The following is a 14242-nucleotide window of genomic DNA, read 5'->3' as shown; positions in this document are numbered from 1 at the left end:
AAGATTCATACTGAAAAATATCGGAGAAAAAGATGTAGACAAAACAAGGGGATCACTGAATATTGATAGAACAATTCAGTATTAAAGAGATATCAACTGTAACTAGTTGTTTACAACTGAATGTTCATTGGCAGTATTCATCGTCTCTTTTTCTTTTTATCGTCAGGTTTAACAATCTGAACAGGAGCTGCTGGAATCCTGAACCACCACTCTCTTATCCGCCTTAGCCACTTATCACTACTTTCTTTCCTATATGGCATCTCCCTTGTGTAAGCCTCTAGAAACACTACCATGATCATGTATCTCAAAGGCACAAATACAAAGGCAACAGCTATGAAAACCAGCAGTAGAGCAACTCTGTCTGTAGCCTGCAGAATAACAAAAATTAATGTCGAATGGAATGGCAAGAATATGTGCATAGACACTTATATATGGTGGAACAATGATATTACATCCGTATACCTGGGGAAGAACAGCAAATAGTAAAGCTCTTAATTTGAGAAGAACAATGTTTCCAGCTTGAATTAGTGATTCAACTTTAGTGATGGCTTCCTGTAATGACAGCAGCTGTTCTACTGCATTCTTAGTTGGGGGTAGAGTAATTTTGAGGGCTCCTAATGGTTTTCCTCTGTTAAAATACCTACGCCAGAGCATGACAACTGCCAGGTATACTGAAATAGATGCCAATATATAACTGATCCATCCCCTGTACATGAAATTAATAGCTGTATTCAACAGCTTTGTCTAATCTCGCAAGAACTTAAAATTTCAGAAAAGTGAAAACCAAGATAACACAGAGCTCCAAGCTGACAGCCCAGGCTAATTCTCCTCCAAATTTAATTATGAGTTTAGTTTTACATGAGCTATCATCCAAGCTAACATTCGAATCTCCATGTTTGTCATCTAAATCATATGAGAAGAAAAGCTAACAGTATAATATTTCAAGGAAACTAACAGAATTGAGGGACAAAAGAGTCTAAAAAAGCTTGCTCACAAGGAGGAAGCTAAGGATCATCTACTGGACAATTTAAGAAATAATTACAGGTCAAAACACCCAAAAAATACTTACCCCTGTTATTCCATCTTCTCCTGTATTATTTAATTGATTAATCCACTTAAATTCTACATTTTTCTACAATGACAAGCCACCAACTCAACATCCACATATCTACAGTTTCTGCAAAATAATAATTCGGTTTTTGGACTTGTTAAGCAATTATTGTTTTTATCCAGTTGGGATTGGCTAGTCTTGTTTGATAACTTGCTACATTGAAACAAATAAATATTGTTCAGAAGCCATCAATATGCAACAATAAAGTAGATAGTAAACAACCCTGTAACCAAGGATGATAAGGATGCCAGCCAAAGACAGCTTACCTTGAAATAGCAAGGCAGGTCAACACCATAAACACTGTTGATTTAAAATGGCCTTCCCAACAGGCCAGAAGTTGAACATAGGTAGCTATTTTAATGATGGGGAACAACAATTCCTGCACCATAAAGAAGGAACAATCTTAGTCATTATTCAAATTAAAACCCAAATATTTCATCCCATAAGCTCTACACAGTAAATGAAGATATTCTGAAATTAAATTCCTCTTTTGTTTAAATGGTGCTCGGAATAAAAATAAAGATATAATGATACTTTAAACACTGACAGTGCACTTTAGAAGCTTAATTTCACTATGTTAACGTCCAATACTCCAAAGGTTACAAATTTTAATCAAGTAAAATACATATTCAAGATCTGATGATAAATCTGGGCCTCTTCTTAAAGAAGAGAGACAAAAGACTCCTTTTTCTTCCACCAAGGGAAGAAAATGGACAAAGTTTCTGAGCAAAAAGATTCCAAATCTATAATTCAAGCAGATTTAAATTATTTTGGCCAATAAAAACAAAATTCAACAAGAAGCTATTTTAAATCCACCTGCATTACTGCAACATTTGTGTCAATTCCATCCACCTTCACTTGGTCCACAGTTGCCTGCGCAGCTTCAACCCTTCCTGTGTCTAATACAGACTTTTTCACTGCTATCTCCAAAGGATTTGTCTCTCCAACACACATATCTCCAATTATTGTCACTTCTGAATCAAGACTTGTCTCTGTTTTCAAAATGAATCCAAGTTGACTCAGTGTCAAAATAGCAACTGGGAATTGCTTCAGCTTTTGTTTTGCCTGTGGACTCACAGCCATATCATGTTGAGCACCACCAACATTCAATAGTGACAAGCGACTAGACAAAGTTTCCAAGATTCTATCCCCCCTCGGTAGACTTTCAGCAAGATTAAAAGCAAGTAATGTTTTGTACTGGGATGAGAAGATGTGGAAACCTTCCCTAACTGCACGATATCTGAAGATGCCTAACATAGCCCTTGCTATTACTTCCAATCTTTGAGTGTCATTGAAGTTGTTTTTTCTAATAAACCTGTGTGCTCGCAGGATCTCCAGACATATATCCAACCAATAGTCACGGCGAGAATTGCCTTTAAATTCAGGGAACTCAAAATAAACAGGCTCTTCTCTGTAGATGCATAAAAATAAATTTAAAGTAAGTTAAAAAACACATCAAGACAAAAAGAAAATAAAAAAATGAATGTGAGCCCATGAGTTATACAAGTTTACAATCTGAAAGACATTATACTGTCAGATAACATACATTGCTGTTGACTTGTACATCACAGCTTTATCAAATATACGTGCACCCAGTGGTCCAGTCAGTTCAGGTTTTAAGACCTGCTTCATGTCAGTCGCCAGATCATATCTAACAGCTTTGTCATACAAACCAACTCCCAACGATTCAAAGTATAGAGCATTATTAGTTAGACTCAGCCGCCCTTCACAAACAGAAACCATTGATTATGAGCAGAAATCCAGGTTTGAAAAAAAAAAAGAATAGAGAAGAAAAAAATTCATTGAAGCATGTCATCAGATTCTTTCAATTGAGCCAAGGAGAGTGGTGACTACATTGTACTGAGTCTAACCAAGAATTCCTCAAAGAATTAGAATTAAAGCATAAAAACATGGCGCCTAGGGGTAACTCAAGTCACGAGCAACTCAGGCTCGGCTTCACTAATCTCGAGCCTAGCTCAATCTTGACCCACTTGAGTTCAACTCTCAAGCCTAGCTCAATCTTGAGGATAGCTAGCAGGATGACCTTGCAAGCCCATGACTTAGCTCAAATAAAATATCAATAAGACCCTTAAAGTTAATCTTACACTTACACCTCTAAAACCTTTTTTTCTTGGCTTTGAATATAGGGGTAATTAATAGATATATAAATTATGAGATTTAAATGTAATAATTTAAAACTTTAGGGGTAATTGTAATTTTTTAGCCGAGATAAAGCTAAGCTCAAGTCAACCAATCTTGTCTCGAGCTTGAGCTGAGATTATACCAACTCGGTGAGCTCAAGCTTTGCTTTAAAGTAATCAAGCCGAGCTTGAGCCAAACACTACTCAGCTCAGCTCAATTACACCCCTTATGGCACCAAAAGAAACAAAGTTACTATCTAAACAACTATTATAAGTGTTTATAGTGATAAACCAACATGGACAACAAGTCTTCAACCTTGGGGACCTAGTTTAAGAAACAATGACTTACCAGGCCAGGCTGATATTCCAATATGTTGAAGAACTGGTTGAGTAGGAACAGAACCATCAACATCAAGAATGATCTCCCCCTCATCAAGCTGAAGGTTGGCAGCTAGATGGAGATTGGCAATTGAAGACCCCAATGCACTTTTTGCAGACTTAATAACCCTGCATAGAAGAAAAGAGACACATACCTATAACTATTGAAGAAGTATTTTGATTTATATAAAGAATATAGTAAAAATATCAGGAAAATAAAAATAATACAAAATAAAAAGACAATACAGTTAGATATCTGCACTCTTTTGGTCAAAATATGATGCAATGGTGCAATTAGGAATACCTTTCTTTTTATTTCTTTGTATACCCATATATACCACCTAGATTATGGCTCTAAGAGCAATGGGTATGCCTTTCTTGAAGAACATTCTTTAACCTTCAATTTGTACAAAAGGTTTACATGCACTGAAGGTCATTATCAAGTATTGGTCCTGCTAAATCAAGGTCTTAGGAGAGTGGCTGAATATACACCAACCTTTATCATCGTTTGATAAAACTATAACCCTTAAGAGTCAATATAGTGTACTTGGGTTTGGCAGCCTGAGAATTTCCACCATTGCACATAATTTAGACTCTCACTAGTAAACGAAAGAACTTAAGGATTATAATTGGATCCCAGTTGAAATTGGGCATATTATACTAATCCTCTCATTTCCTAATTAAGATGACTACTTCACTTACAAATATGAAGGAAATTTAAAGTGCACTCTTCTTCATAACCTGAAAGATGCAGCAAAACAATGATCTCAATGTAATTATATAAGTTTGTGGAACAATATAGCTTGTAAATGAACTCGAAAGAGCTTTTAAAAAATGTAGAGACAGAATGCTCTGAATCTGCATGTAAGTAAATATAGTGATACAAAATTAATAGGAAAGCAATTTCCAAAAATGTTATGAGAAATATTAAGGCAGAAAGGAGTGAAGCGTGAATTACTGCATCCAAATCATTAACAAGCCTGACACCGCATTGCCTTATTGACACATTATTCTCAAAAACTTATGGAATTGGAGTTTATAGAATTGACAAAGATCAAGGAGCGATTCTTACTTGTCAAGGCTGCGAAGATACTTTTCAAATATGATAAAATGGAGACGAAAGCCTGAAGAGGTTGTAAGTGCTTCAAAAAGATTGTGAACAGTAATTACATCTGCAACAGTCGCGCAAACAGGAGCTATACGTGCAAAAGCTTCTGGCCCAACAGTTTTATTGTCATCAACCTGATGGAGAGTATATAATAATACTTAATACAACTGTCTTACGCTTAGGATTTAAAATACTTATCACTTCCCTGCATTAACACCTTGATATGCAAAACTATCTTTAAAAAAAAGGGAAGATGGTGTTAGAAGAACCTGAACAGCCATATTTGTGGAACTTGAAGAAAATATCGATGGCCCATCCTCATCCTCTTCTTCGTGATTGCTGGAAGAAGGGGATTCCTACGGTTGAACAGAATTCAAAGCAACAAAATCAAGCCTAAATCCTACAAATGGCATAAGCAATAACAATTGACTCCCTCACTTTATTATCTGATTCACACTCAACACTAGGTGCCTCCCATGCAAGCATCATGTCAAACATTAAACGGCGGAAATTCGGATCACTCAAATAATCCGGAGTTCTACACATCACATTGAGTGTTTGGAATGAGCAGAACTCCACAAAATGTAGCGCATATGTCAAAAGTTGCTTAACACTCTCAGGCAGCTCAATGTCATAGCGATGCTGCAATTCTTCAGTAGAGATTTTAAGTATCCTGCAAAATAACTGAGCATTTAACATATCAATATTATCAGGGACGAAACCAAATTTATCTCTAAGCATCTTAATGATCTTCTCAAGGTTCAAACATTGATCAATCAACACCTCCTAAATTTTTAATTTCATAATATACGACAGAATTACGAACCCTAAATCTAGAATTAAAAAATATGAAAAGAGGGTACTTGGAACAGCGAGCGATGACAGAGTTGGCAATAGCAGAGAGCTGAGGGATGTGTTTGGGAGAGATTGTAGGAGAGTCTTCATCATTAAACGGTGAATGAGATGGAGATTGGGATTTCTTCTTGCGCTGAAACAGAGACTTCAATGAATTCTGATGATTTAACATGAAATTCTCCAACACTCCCTTCTTAGCAACAGCGGTAGAACCACCTCCTGTTCCCTCCATTCTTTGCGATCTTTGATAGGTTTTCTGATAAAAAAATTCATGAACTTCTCATTAGATGTTTTCCATCATCACTTTAAGCACAAGCTTTCCCGGATTATCTTTGCTGGTTTCTGGTGCTCCTTTCTCTCGTGAGCAGTTACTTATTTGTGTATCTATAATTTTTATTTTGAATATTGAAATTACAAATGTAACACGTGAATTATGGGAAGGCAAACTTAGGCTCGCCCAATACCGAGACGGCACATGGGCTGTTTCGGGGGATGGCCCGCCAATTTAAGGCCTTTACAGGCTGTGCCATGGCAAGACACAGGCATAATCTAGGTTCTTTTATTGGGAAAAGGACTATTTTCTATCAAGTTTTAGTTTTATTTCAAAAGTATATTTATCCCTAATGAAAACCTTAAATATCAATTTATCTCTAAATCATCATTAAGTATTCCGTTAAATATAAGAGAAAAATTGTTATTTTACTGTTTATATTTAAGTTATATAATTTATCATATTTTCCCCTTCTGATTTTAAAAATTAACTTTTACCCCATTCCTGAACTTTGAGAAGTGACTTTTCACCCCCCCCAAATTTCAATTTTTTTTTTTTTACTTTCCCTCCAATCACCAGCAACGACGTAGCTGGAGGGAGAGTAACGAGCGTCGTCTAGATCTGGACGACATTTGTTGACCTTCATTGGAATGGACGACGCTCATCGTCCATTCTCTGGACGATGCTGATTGTTCATTCTGGACGACCTTCATTGTCCATTCTCTGGATGACGTTTGTCGTTTAGAATGGACGACGAAACGTCGTCCAGAACATACGACTCTCTGTCATCCAGACTAGACGACGTTTCATCGTCCAAAGATCTGGACGACGATCATCGTCCAGAGGTGGTCGACATCTGGATGAAAATTTTTTTGTTGTTGTTGGAGAAAGTAGTTGCATTTCAAGGAGGAAAAGTGAATTTTTTAAAATTTAATTCATGAGACAAATATTAGTTTTTCAAATTAAAAGGGAGAAAATGAGATAAAATTTTAATTATTTAATATTATTAATAAAATAATAAATTTACCCCTTAATCTTAACAAAAAATATATAAATAGGTCTAAATAGATTAAACTTTGAGTGAATATTTAAATTTTTTATCAGGAGTGGATACACCTTGCGATAAGGGTAATACTTGGGTGGGACATAGTCCTTTTCCCTTCATTTATTTCGTGTCTTTCTGGATCTTAAGTAGGACAGTTCTCTTGTTTTAATGAGTCGGTCTATTATTTTATTTAGTTGTTATTATTATTATTTTTGTGTAGGACCTTAATGGCTTGGCATGGCCTGCGAAGTCCATTATTTTGACTCAGACTCATAATTTTACAAGGGATGCGAAATTGAGGGCGTCAAGTTGTGTTGTAAACCTGTGGATGTTTGGATTTTTTATCTGCTGTGAATATAGTTTTGAGATTAAAGTAACATTTAGGTGAGAAATAGTCCTTTTTCTCTGTGTATAATTTCATACATCTCAACGCTCATTTAACTTTCATTGGGTATCGCCAACAACATGGGTCAAGTCCAAAGCGAGGCAGTTGATGAAGCTCGATCTGAACCCCAACACTCGTCATCATCACCACCACCTGCAACCTCCATGGACTCGCTTCTTGCTGGTTGTTTTTGCTAGTCCTCTTTGTTTGCAGCCTTTTCTATGAACTATAGAAGCGTGGAGTCATGTTTGTTAGGTGTTTGTGAAAAAGTCTAAATGAAACTTTAGTTCCTGTTCTTTCAATGACTCTTTGATAATTCGCTTCATAATATTCACATGGGTGCATATGTATGTGCGGTGGCATCAAATTAATTTCCAGTCTATTTGTGTTTTGTGTAGTTCTCTTTGGGGATTTCCATTTATGTAATACTGTTTGTATAAACAAAATTTACCAACTTATTCATAAACTGATTTTGAAGTGAGAGAAAAAATAAAAATTATATTATCTAATTACATGCTGTCACTTTAGTTTGAATAAATGAATTAATAAGATTTGTTTGTTCATATGGTTTTATTCTTCCATTTGTTAGACGGTTTTTATTTTGGGGCAATGCAATTCTATGCTATTCTTCTGGTTCTAGGTGTTCTTTTCTTTTTCTATTATCTTCCCTCGAATTCTTACTTGTTGCTGTGTTCTCTAACTATGTGCTTTTACAGAAGCTGCTGCATATGGTGATGATGAGAATGAGGTTAGTTTACTCTTTGTATTTAATGTGATTTTTTTTTTTCTTTTTTGAAATAACTACTAAAGAAGTTGAACCTGGGATTTTTCAGTCTCTTGATGTGAAGGCTCAGAAAGCATTAGAGTGCCCTTGCATAGCTGACTTGAGAAGTGGCCCATGTGGGGAACAGTTCTCAGAGGCTTTTCTCTGCTTCTTGAAAATTACTTCTGAGGAAAAGGTAATTACAATGAAATTTCTCATTCTTGTATGAAAACCAGAGTCAACTCTTGTTAGTAGAATTATCATTCTTATATTATCTATTTATCCAATTTCTAATGGCATTCAAGCTTGTAGTGTGACCTGGATTGATAAAAGGATGAAATGAGAACCTATACTGTATTGTTGCAGCATGAGGTTGGCCATGGCACATACCATTTTTTGGAGAAGCCTTATACTTAGCATATCGCGTCCATCTTTCTGACCTGCACTGTTTGGAAATATTTTGCTTATGGTTTTATTCATTGATCGGCAAGAACGTGAAAGAGAAAATGAACTTTGGAGTGTTTTTTACCATTTTGGAACCATTTTAACTTGATATATTTTATTATTTTGACTTCCTTTGATCCACGAAATTTAACACCATTGTTTTCTTCATTTGCTGGTATTGACTCTTGTATCATGCTATCATCCCCCAAACATATTAATACGGCTAAAAGAAAGAACAAAAGAAGCAAAAAAATGGTTGCTTTCATATGGTGTAATATTATTGTAATTTTGCATCTAAAAGATGTTTGAAGAAGCATTGACAGAAATTTTATTCTGATGTAGGGCTCAGATTGTGTGCATCCATTTGTGGCTTTGCAGAATTGTATCAAAGCTAACCCTGATGCATTTTCTAAAGACATAGTAGAAGAAGATGAAGTCAAGAAAGAGGAAGAGCCACCTCAAGCTGGAAAAATTATTCCACCCATATGGTTGGCGAATCCGCAGAGTCCAAAGCCCAAGCTTTAGGGAGAAGATAAAAGATTCTTCATTTTCAGTTTTTTCACCCTTTCTAGTTTCCCTTAAACTATATAATATAGATTTTTCATAATGTAAACCTTAGATTTAAGTGGTTAGAAAATGCATTGGTCACTCATTAACCAATTCACTGATTAAAGATTTCATGCTTGGGAGCTTTCTCAAACCCTTAATCAATTGACATCTTGTGTTTATTATGGAATGTAGTTCATTCAATATAAGATGTTCGGATTTTTCTGAACTCACAGAACAAGTAGAAGAGAAATGCTATCACCCGTGGGCAAGATATAATTTGTTTAAAGAACTGTGAGATGTAGTGTGAGCATGGTTTTCATATTTGGATATGACATTGACTCAGTGAAGGGGTTGGTTTGGGTCAACTGATGAACTGACTAATGAACCATTTATAGGTGATACTGTATCCTTTGTTTTGTACAAAGGTTAAATTGATATATATTTAAGAGTGATTTTATGATTTTCATTTTGTCTAAGGACTAAAGTAAAAATTTCCCTTAACCATATAAAGACTATGGTTGAAAAACTCTTGTCACACATTGGTCTCTTTTGATTTTTCTCTCTACTCTCGGTCTCCTTATGGATAGCTCCTTTTGGTAAGTGATGATGAAAGCATCATTTTCATTTTTTCCCCTTGTCAATCTCATTGTCTTGGATGTTGATTTTATCATTTAATTTATTTTTTACTTTGATTTTATCATTTGATTCATTTCTAATATCGATTTCTTAATTTTTAACAATTCATTCTAACCTTAAATCAGTGATTCATCCACAAATTAACGTAAGTTTTTTAAATGAACTATGACCTAATATGACCATCACTCAAAGTTGTTGACGATAGCTCTCGGTCAGACTAATTAAACTAATTTATCTATTACAAGGTTTAAAATTTAAGAGTGAGGATCAACAAATATTTTAATGATAAATTATTCAAATTTGTAAAAATAACACATTTATTTGTGATAATAATAATACTTCAAGTATAAATTTGAGATATGATAAATAATTATATCACTTAGTAACATTATACCCAACCAAATAAGTGGCCATTATGATTTCCAAAATCGTCATTGTAGATGAAATTTTGGAAGATCTATGGTATTCAACCTAAAATCACTTAATTTTAAGGTAAATTTTCTATAAGTTACAAGAAACAAAGTTGGTATGTTTTTTTTTTAAACAAATTTTAGGGAGTACAAAAAAATTTCTTTAAACAATTTCTCAATAACTATAAAGCTGAGCTGCCGCCGGCTGCAGGGTCCACGGATGCGCAATGGCTTTTCTTCCTTCTTCTTCGACCTCTTCATTATCTTCCCTCCGATTCCATCCCCGACCCAGAATTCCCAAACTACCCTTGTCTCAACCCTCTCTTTTATTACCACCACAACAAAGAACTGCTCATAAGTTTTCGTCAATTGTCGTGGCAGCTCAAAACGACAAGAACAATCAATCAGTGAAGAAACAAAAACAAGAAGCGGAAGTTGAAGTTGAAGTTGTAATAGAAGAAGAGTTGCCGTGGATTCAAGAGAAAGCTTTGGACTTGGTAGAGTTCACTGGGTCTGTCACTCAAGCCATTCCTGGACCCAGAGTTGGCCAAAGCAAATTGCCTTGGATTCTTGCTGTTCCTTTGGCTTATGTTGGCGTTTCTTTCGTTATTGCCTTTGTTAAGACGGTTAAGAAGTTCAATTCTCCTAAATATAAACGCAAGAAATTGGTGAGTTATTGGTGGGTTTAAGTTTCTGTTTAGATGAAGAACAAAATGTAAGAGAAAGGTTTAATTTTGAGAAAACTTTGGGTGCTTCTTATATGTGTCTTTAATTGGGAAAGCGTTTGTCTTTCTATGGTTTCAATGTAGCTTTTGCCTAGTTGAATATTTGAAACAAGCAAAATATGTCCATTGTTTCTAATTTTTTTTCTAATAAGTGCCCAGCACACCAAAATTCTATAATTTGAAGGTTGATAACCTTTTTTAAAGGTAATTAGATATGATTCCATCTTTATGAAGATGGTTTTACTAATTTGAGATGTTATGTACAGGTCAATAAGAATGCAATGCTATGCAAATCCATAGATGAGTTACTGCAGAATGGAGGAAATGAATTACAAACATCAGCTTTAAAAGACCTAATGCAAAAGGTGAGACACATGACCCTTAATTATCTGTTTCTTTTGATACCAAGCTCTCAAGCTATGTGGCTTTGAACTTGCTATATTAGGAGCACACATGGACACTCGTTGATGTATAATTACAAATAAATCGATACAAGTGCATATTGACTGATCTTTTTGTTGAAACATATGATGCTTCCTTGTTTCTCTTTGTTGTTTGTACTATATGTTTTGCTGCTTGCACACAGATTAGATTTTGATAGCAACTTGTAATATACATCCAGACAGGATTTAGCATGGAGGATATTTTGCGGAAGTATATTAGATATGCGTTGAATGAGAAACCATTCAATCCAGAATTAGTTGTAAGCTTAATCCAGCTTAGAAAAGCTTCTGTGTTGGGTGACTCCCAAGTTGCTGAAATTTTAAATGAAATCTCTGGGAGGATTGTGAAGGAGAAAGGTAACTGTTATAGCTTTGATTTTGTTTATTTCTCTGGTTCTGCCATCTATTATTGCCTCTTTCTGTGTTGCAATGTACTGATGTGCATAGTACACTTGTGTTGATACCGTGCATGAACAATCACCTTTGTAGGCCTTGCTCATATGGGACATGTCCATAAGATCCTCAGTAGAATCAATGATCCCGTCTAGTTTGTTAATTGTTTGATAGCCAATTGACTGGATTATCCACCTGTTTTCTTATGAAATGGTGCAAGTATAGATAATTTAGATGGTGATTTTCTCAGGGATATTATGTTTTGAAAGTTAACTATGCTAAATTTTTTGCCACACCTGCTTTACGTAGCTTGGAGTATTAATATTATCTAGTCTTTACCTGCTAGGATAAAATTACAGCTCTCATGCTTCTGTTATATTTTCAACTATAAACTTTAAGAGTCCCCATAGAGCGTTTTTGTGGTTGGTTTTGGAAGAGGGGGGTGGGGTAGTTGGGTGAAAGTTGAGCCATGCACCTTTTATGCTAAAAAAGGGTGGGTACTAATATCCCTATTTGTGTCTCCCCTTTTCTTAACTGCTTTTGGTCGATTGCTGGTTTCTTTTAGATTATGAGTTCATGCCCAAACTTGTATCTTAAATAACATTCTACTGGCTTTGTGACGCTTTTATCTGTTAGAAAGATGCCATCATCTTATTGGAATGCTAGGGACTTTCTATCATGAGCTGTACTTATTTAGCAAATTCAACTTTAAAATCTGAATTAGAGATCAATTGCCAGCCATAGTCCATAAGAAATTGTCAAAGTAAAGTTTATCTCTAGTCCAAATTCCTATTCTGATTTTTTTTTTTCACATTATTTTACTGATGGGGATACTTATATGTGGTTCTGGCTTACTCTGTTTACCTTGAAGCACTAGTATAGTAAGAAGTAAGAGAATTGCTCTTTGCTCTCATGCATGCTTGCCTTTTTTTTTTTAGGTCCAGTTGTCATGGATATGTCAGGGTATTCAGAAAAGGGATTTAAGAGAAAACTTGCTGTGCAAGCCCTTTTTGGAAAGGTCTTTTATCTGTCTGAGGTAAGTGGCCAAACAGTCAGTCATGAATTTTTTCCAACCCCTATTTGTTGCTTCAGTTCAGTCACAATTCTTAATCATGTTATGTGCCCTTTTTCCCTTTATCATGCTCACCTCTCCAATGGGGTTAAAAACTGGCTCATGAAGCAATTTAACCAATCATATTTTGTTGCAATTAATGATCAACTTCTTAGTAGTTCTAACAAACTTGCATGAAGACGTGTTGTTGCTGAGAAGTGTTGAATATGTTGCCACAAATGAATTTTTGTTTGTGCCTTGTGGGTGGTGCCTTGCTTGTTGAATTATCCAATTTTGCTCCAAAAACTTTGTGCACAGTGGTGTTTCAGATTATGTGCTGAGAATTCAGATATGGATGTTTTAATAAGTCACTTTGATATCATGAATCTTAATTTAATCATGATGTTCACATATTAACTGGTTAAGAGTAATATCTTTTTGCAATTCACTTGCAGACAGTCTTTCTGTTTAGTTCTCTTTTTAGTTACAAAACTACACGAATGAGAAAAAAAATGTTGCCAATCGGTTTTCCTGAATTAAAAGAGGCTAAATTTGATTTATTTTTACCTTATGCTGGGGGATATAATGTTTTATGTGATTTCTGGAATTCTGTGATTCTAGATTTATTTTGTAAATTTTCATGCATCTGAGATTTTGAATTTGTAATGCTGCTATTCTCAACTTTTGATTCAGCTGCTGGAGTTCTGCTCAAGGGATAGCTCGTTAATTGTCAAGGAAATATTTGGAGTGACAGAGTAGGCCTTCATCCTTTCATTCCTAAGCTAATTTAATTCTTCTAAAGAGTATAAGAATTGAAAATGCTTAACAAACCATTGCTAAGCATTTTCCTTTTATCTCTCACTCATTTCAGGTTCAAAACAAATTTCTAAAACTAAAAGTTGGGCTTGCTGATGATGAATTATTTCTTTTTTTTTTTTTTTAATTTTTTGGTCAGTGAGGATGCAGACAAACTTCGGCTTCATACTCTCTCTGAAGCCGGAGATATGGATTCGCTCCAAAAGATGGTTAACGACTCAGATTCTGAAGATTCTGGGGAAGGCTCACCCGATGCTTAGTGATTGGCAATAGCATATTGAAAGACTATTCAAGTGAAGAGAAAATTGCAGTTTTCCTCAACAGGAAATGGTGCTTGCAAATCTTACTTAGAATACATGCTCTACCAGGATTTTATAGACTCAGAAAAAATTTTGTTGCGTTCTTCATCCTAAGTTTTTGTGACCTTGTGATTATTATTATTAGAAACTGTAATGCTGTGTAGTGATCAAAATGAGATCCACAAGACAGACAGAATGAAAAAAGTTCTAGATTGAAGTTAAGTTACATATATGTAAGCTCTTGTATTATTGTCTTAAATTTCACCCATTTTTCTGTTGTTGAGCTCAAAAGCGATTTGGACAAAGATGACATGCCTTTAAGGCTCACTATCATGGATCAAAGAGTAAGATTAATCAGACAAAAAATACTAGCCGTAATATTGGAACTAGTTTTATGTAAGCTTTCACATGAAAGCTAT

The 14242-nt window shown here is 35.1% G+C and overlaps 3 protein-coding genes across 6 annotated transcripts; 2 read left to right on the top strand and 1 right to left on the bottom strand.

Moving 5' to 3' along the window:
* Positions 1–35: 35 nt before the first annotated feature.
* On the bottom strand, positions 36–5991 carry LOC123212791. 4 transcript variants are annotated; one of them, XM_044631984.1, is made up of 10 exons: positions 5602–5987; positions 5177–5411; positions 5008–5094; positions 4703–4872; positions 3602–3759; positions 2658–2835; positions 1928–2522; positions 1378–1490; positions 463–706; positions 36–368 (listed from the first exon to the last, which is right to left on the bottom strand). In XM_044631984.1, exons 1-10 carry the CDS (start codon positions 5823–5825, stop codon positions 138–140), a joined length of 2235 nt encoding a protein of 744 aa, XP_044487919.1. In that variant the 5' UTR covers positions 5826–5987; the 3' UTR covers positions 36–137. The 4 variants fall into 4 exon arrangements, 2 of the variants coding, with proteins under 2 accessions (XP_044487919.1, XP_044487920.1); XR_006501614.1 differs by lacking the exon at positions 36–368 and adding an exon at positions 1070–1264 and having other exon boundaries at positions 565–706; positions 5602–5991; XR_006501615.1 differs by lacking the exon at positions 36–368 and adding an exon at positions 1070–1177 and having other exon boundaries at positions 565–706; positions 5602–5990.
* A 1308-nt stretch (positions 5992–7299) lies between these two features.
* Positions 7300–9212, top strand: LOC123213046 (mitochondrial intermembrane space import and assembly protein 40 homolog). Its single transcript, XM_044632376.1, has 4 exons — positions 7300–7477; positions 8011–8042; positions 8128–8253; positions 8844–9212. The coding sequence occupies exons 1-4, from the start codon at positions 7375–7377 to the stop codon at positions 9024–9026; spliced, it is 444 nt and encodes a 147-aa protein (XP_044488311.1). The 5' UTR covers positions 7300–7374; the 3' UTR covers positions 9027–9212.
* Positions 9213–10134: 922 nt separating this feature from the next.
* LOC123215146 lies at positions 10135–14082 on the top strand. The gene is made up of 6 exons (XM_044635217.1): positions 10135–10764; positions 11088–11186; positions 11444–11621; positions 12596–12693; positions 13402–13463; positions 13664–14082. Exons 1-6 carry the CDS (start codon positions 10324–10326, stop codon positions 13782–13784), a joined length of 999 nt encoding a protein of 332 aa, XP_044491152.1. The 5' UTR covers positions 10135–10323; the 3' UTR covers positions 13785–14082.
* Positions 14083–14242: the final 160 nt, after the last annotated feature.

The sequence above is a fragment of the Mangifera indica genome, chromosome 4, assembly GCF_011075055.1.
Source record: "Mangifera indica cultivar Alphonso chromosome 4, CATAS_Mindica_2.1, whole genome shotgun sequence".
NCBI classification, from domain to species: domain Eukaryota; kingdom Viridiplantae; phylum Streptophyta; class Magnoliopsida; order Sapindales; family Anacardiaceae; genus Mangifera; species Mangifera indica.
The sequence above is the reverse complement of the archived record's forward strand: the minus strand, read 5'-3'. Positions and strand labels throughout refer to the sequence as shown.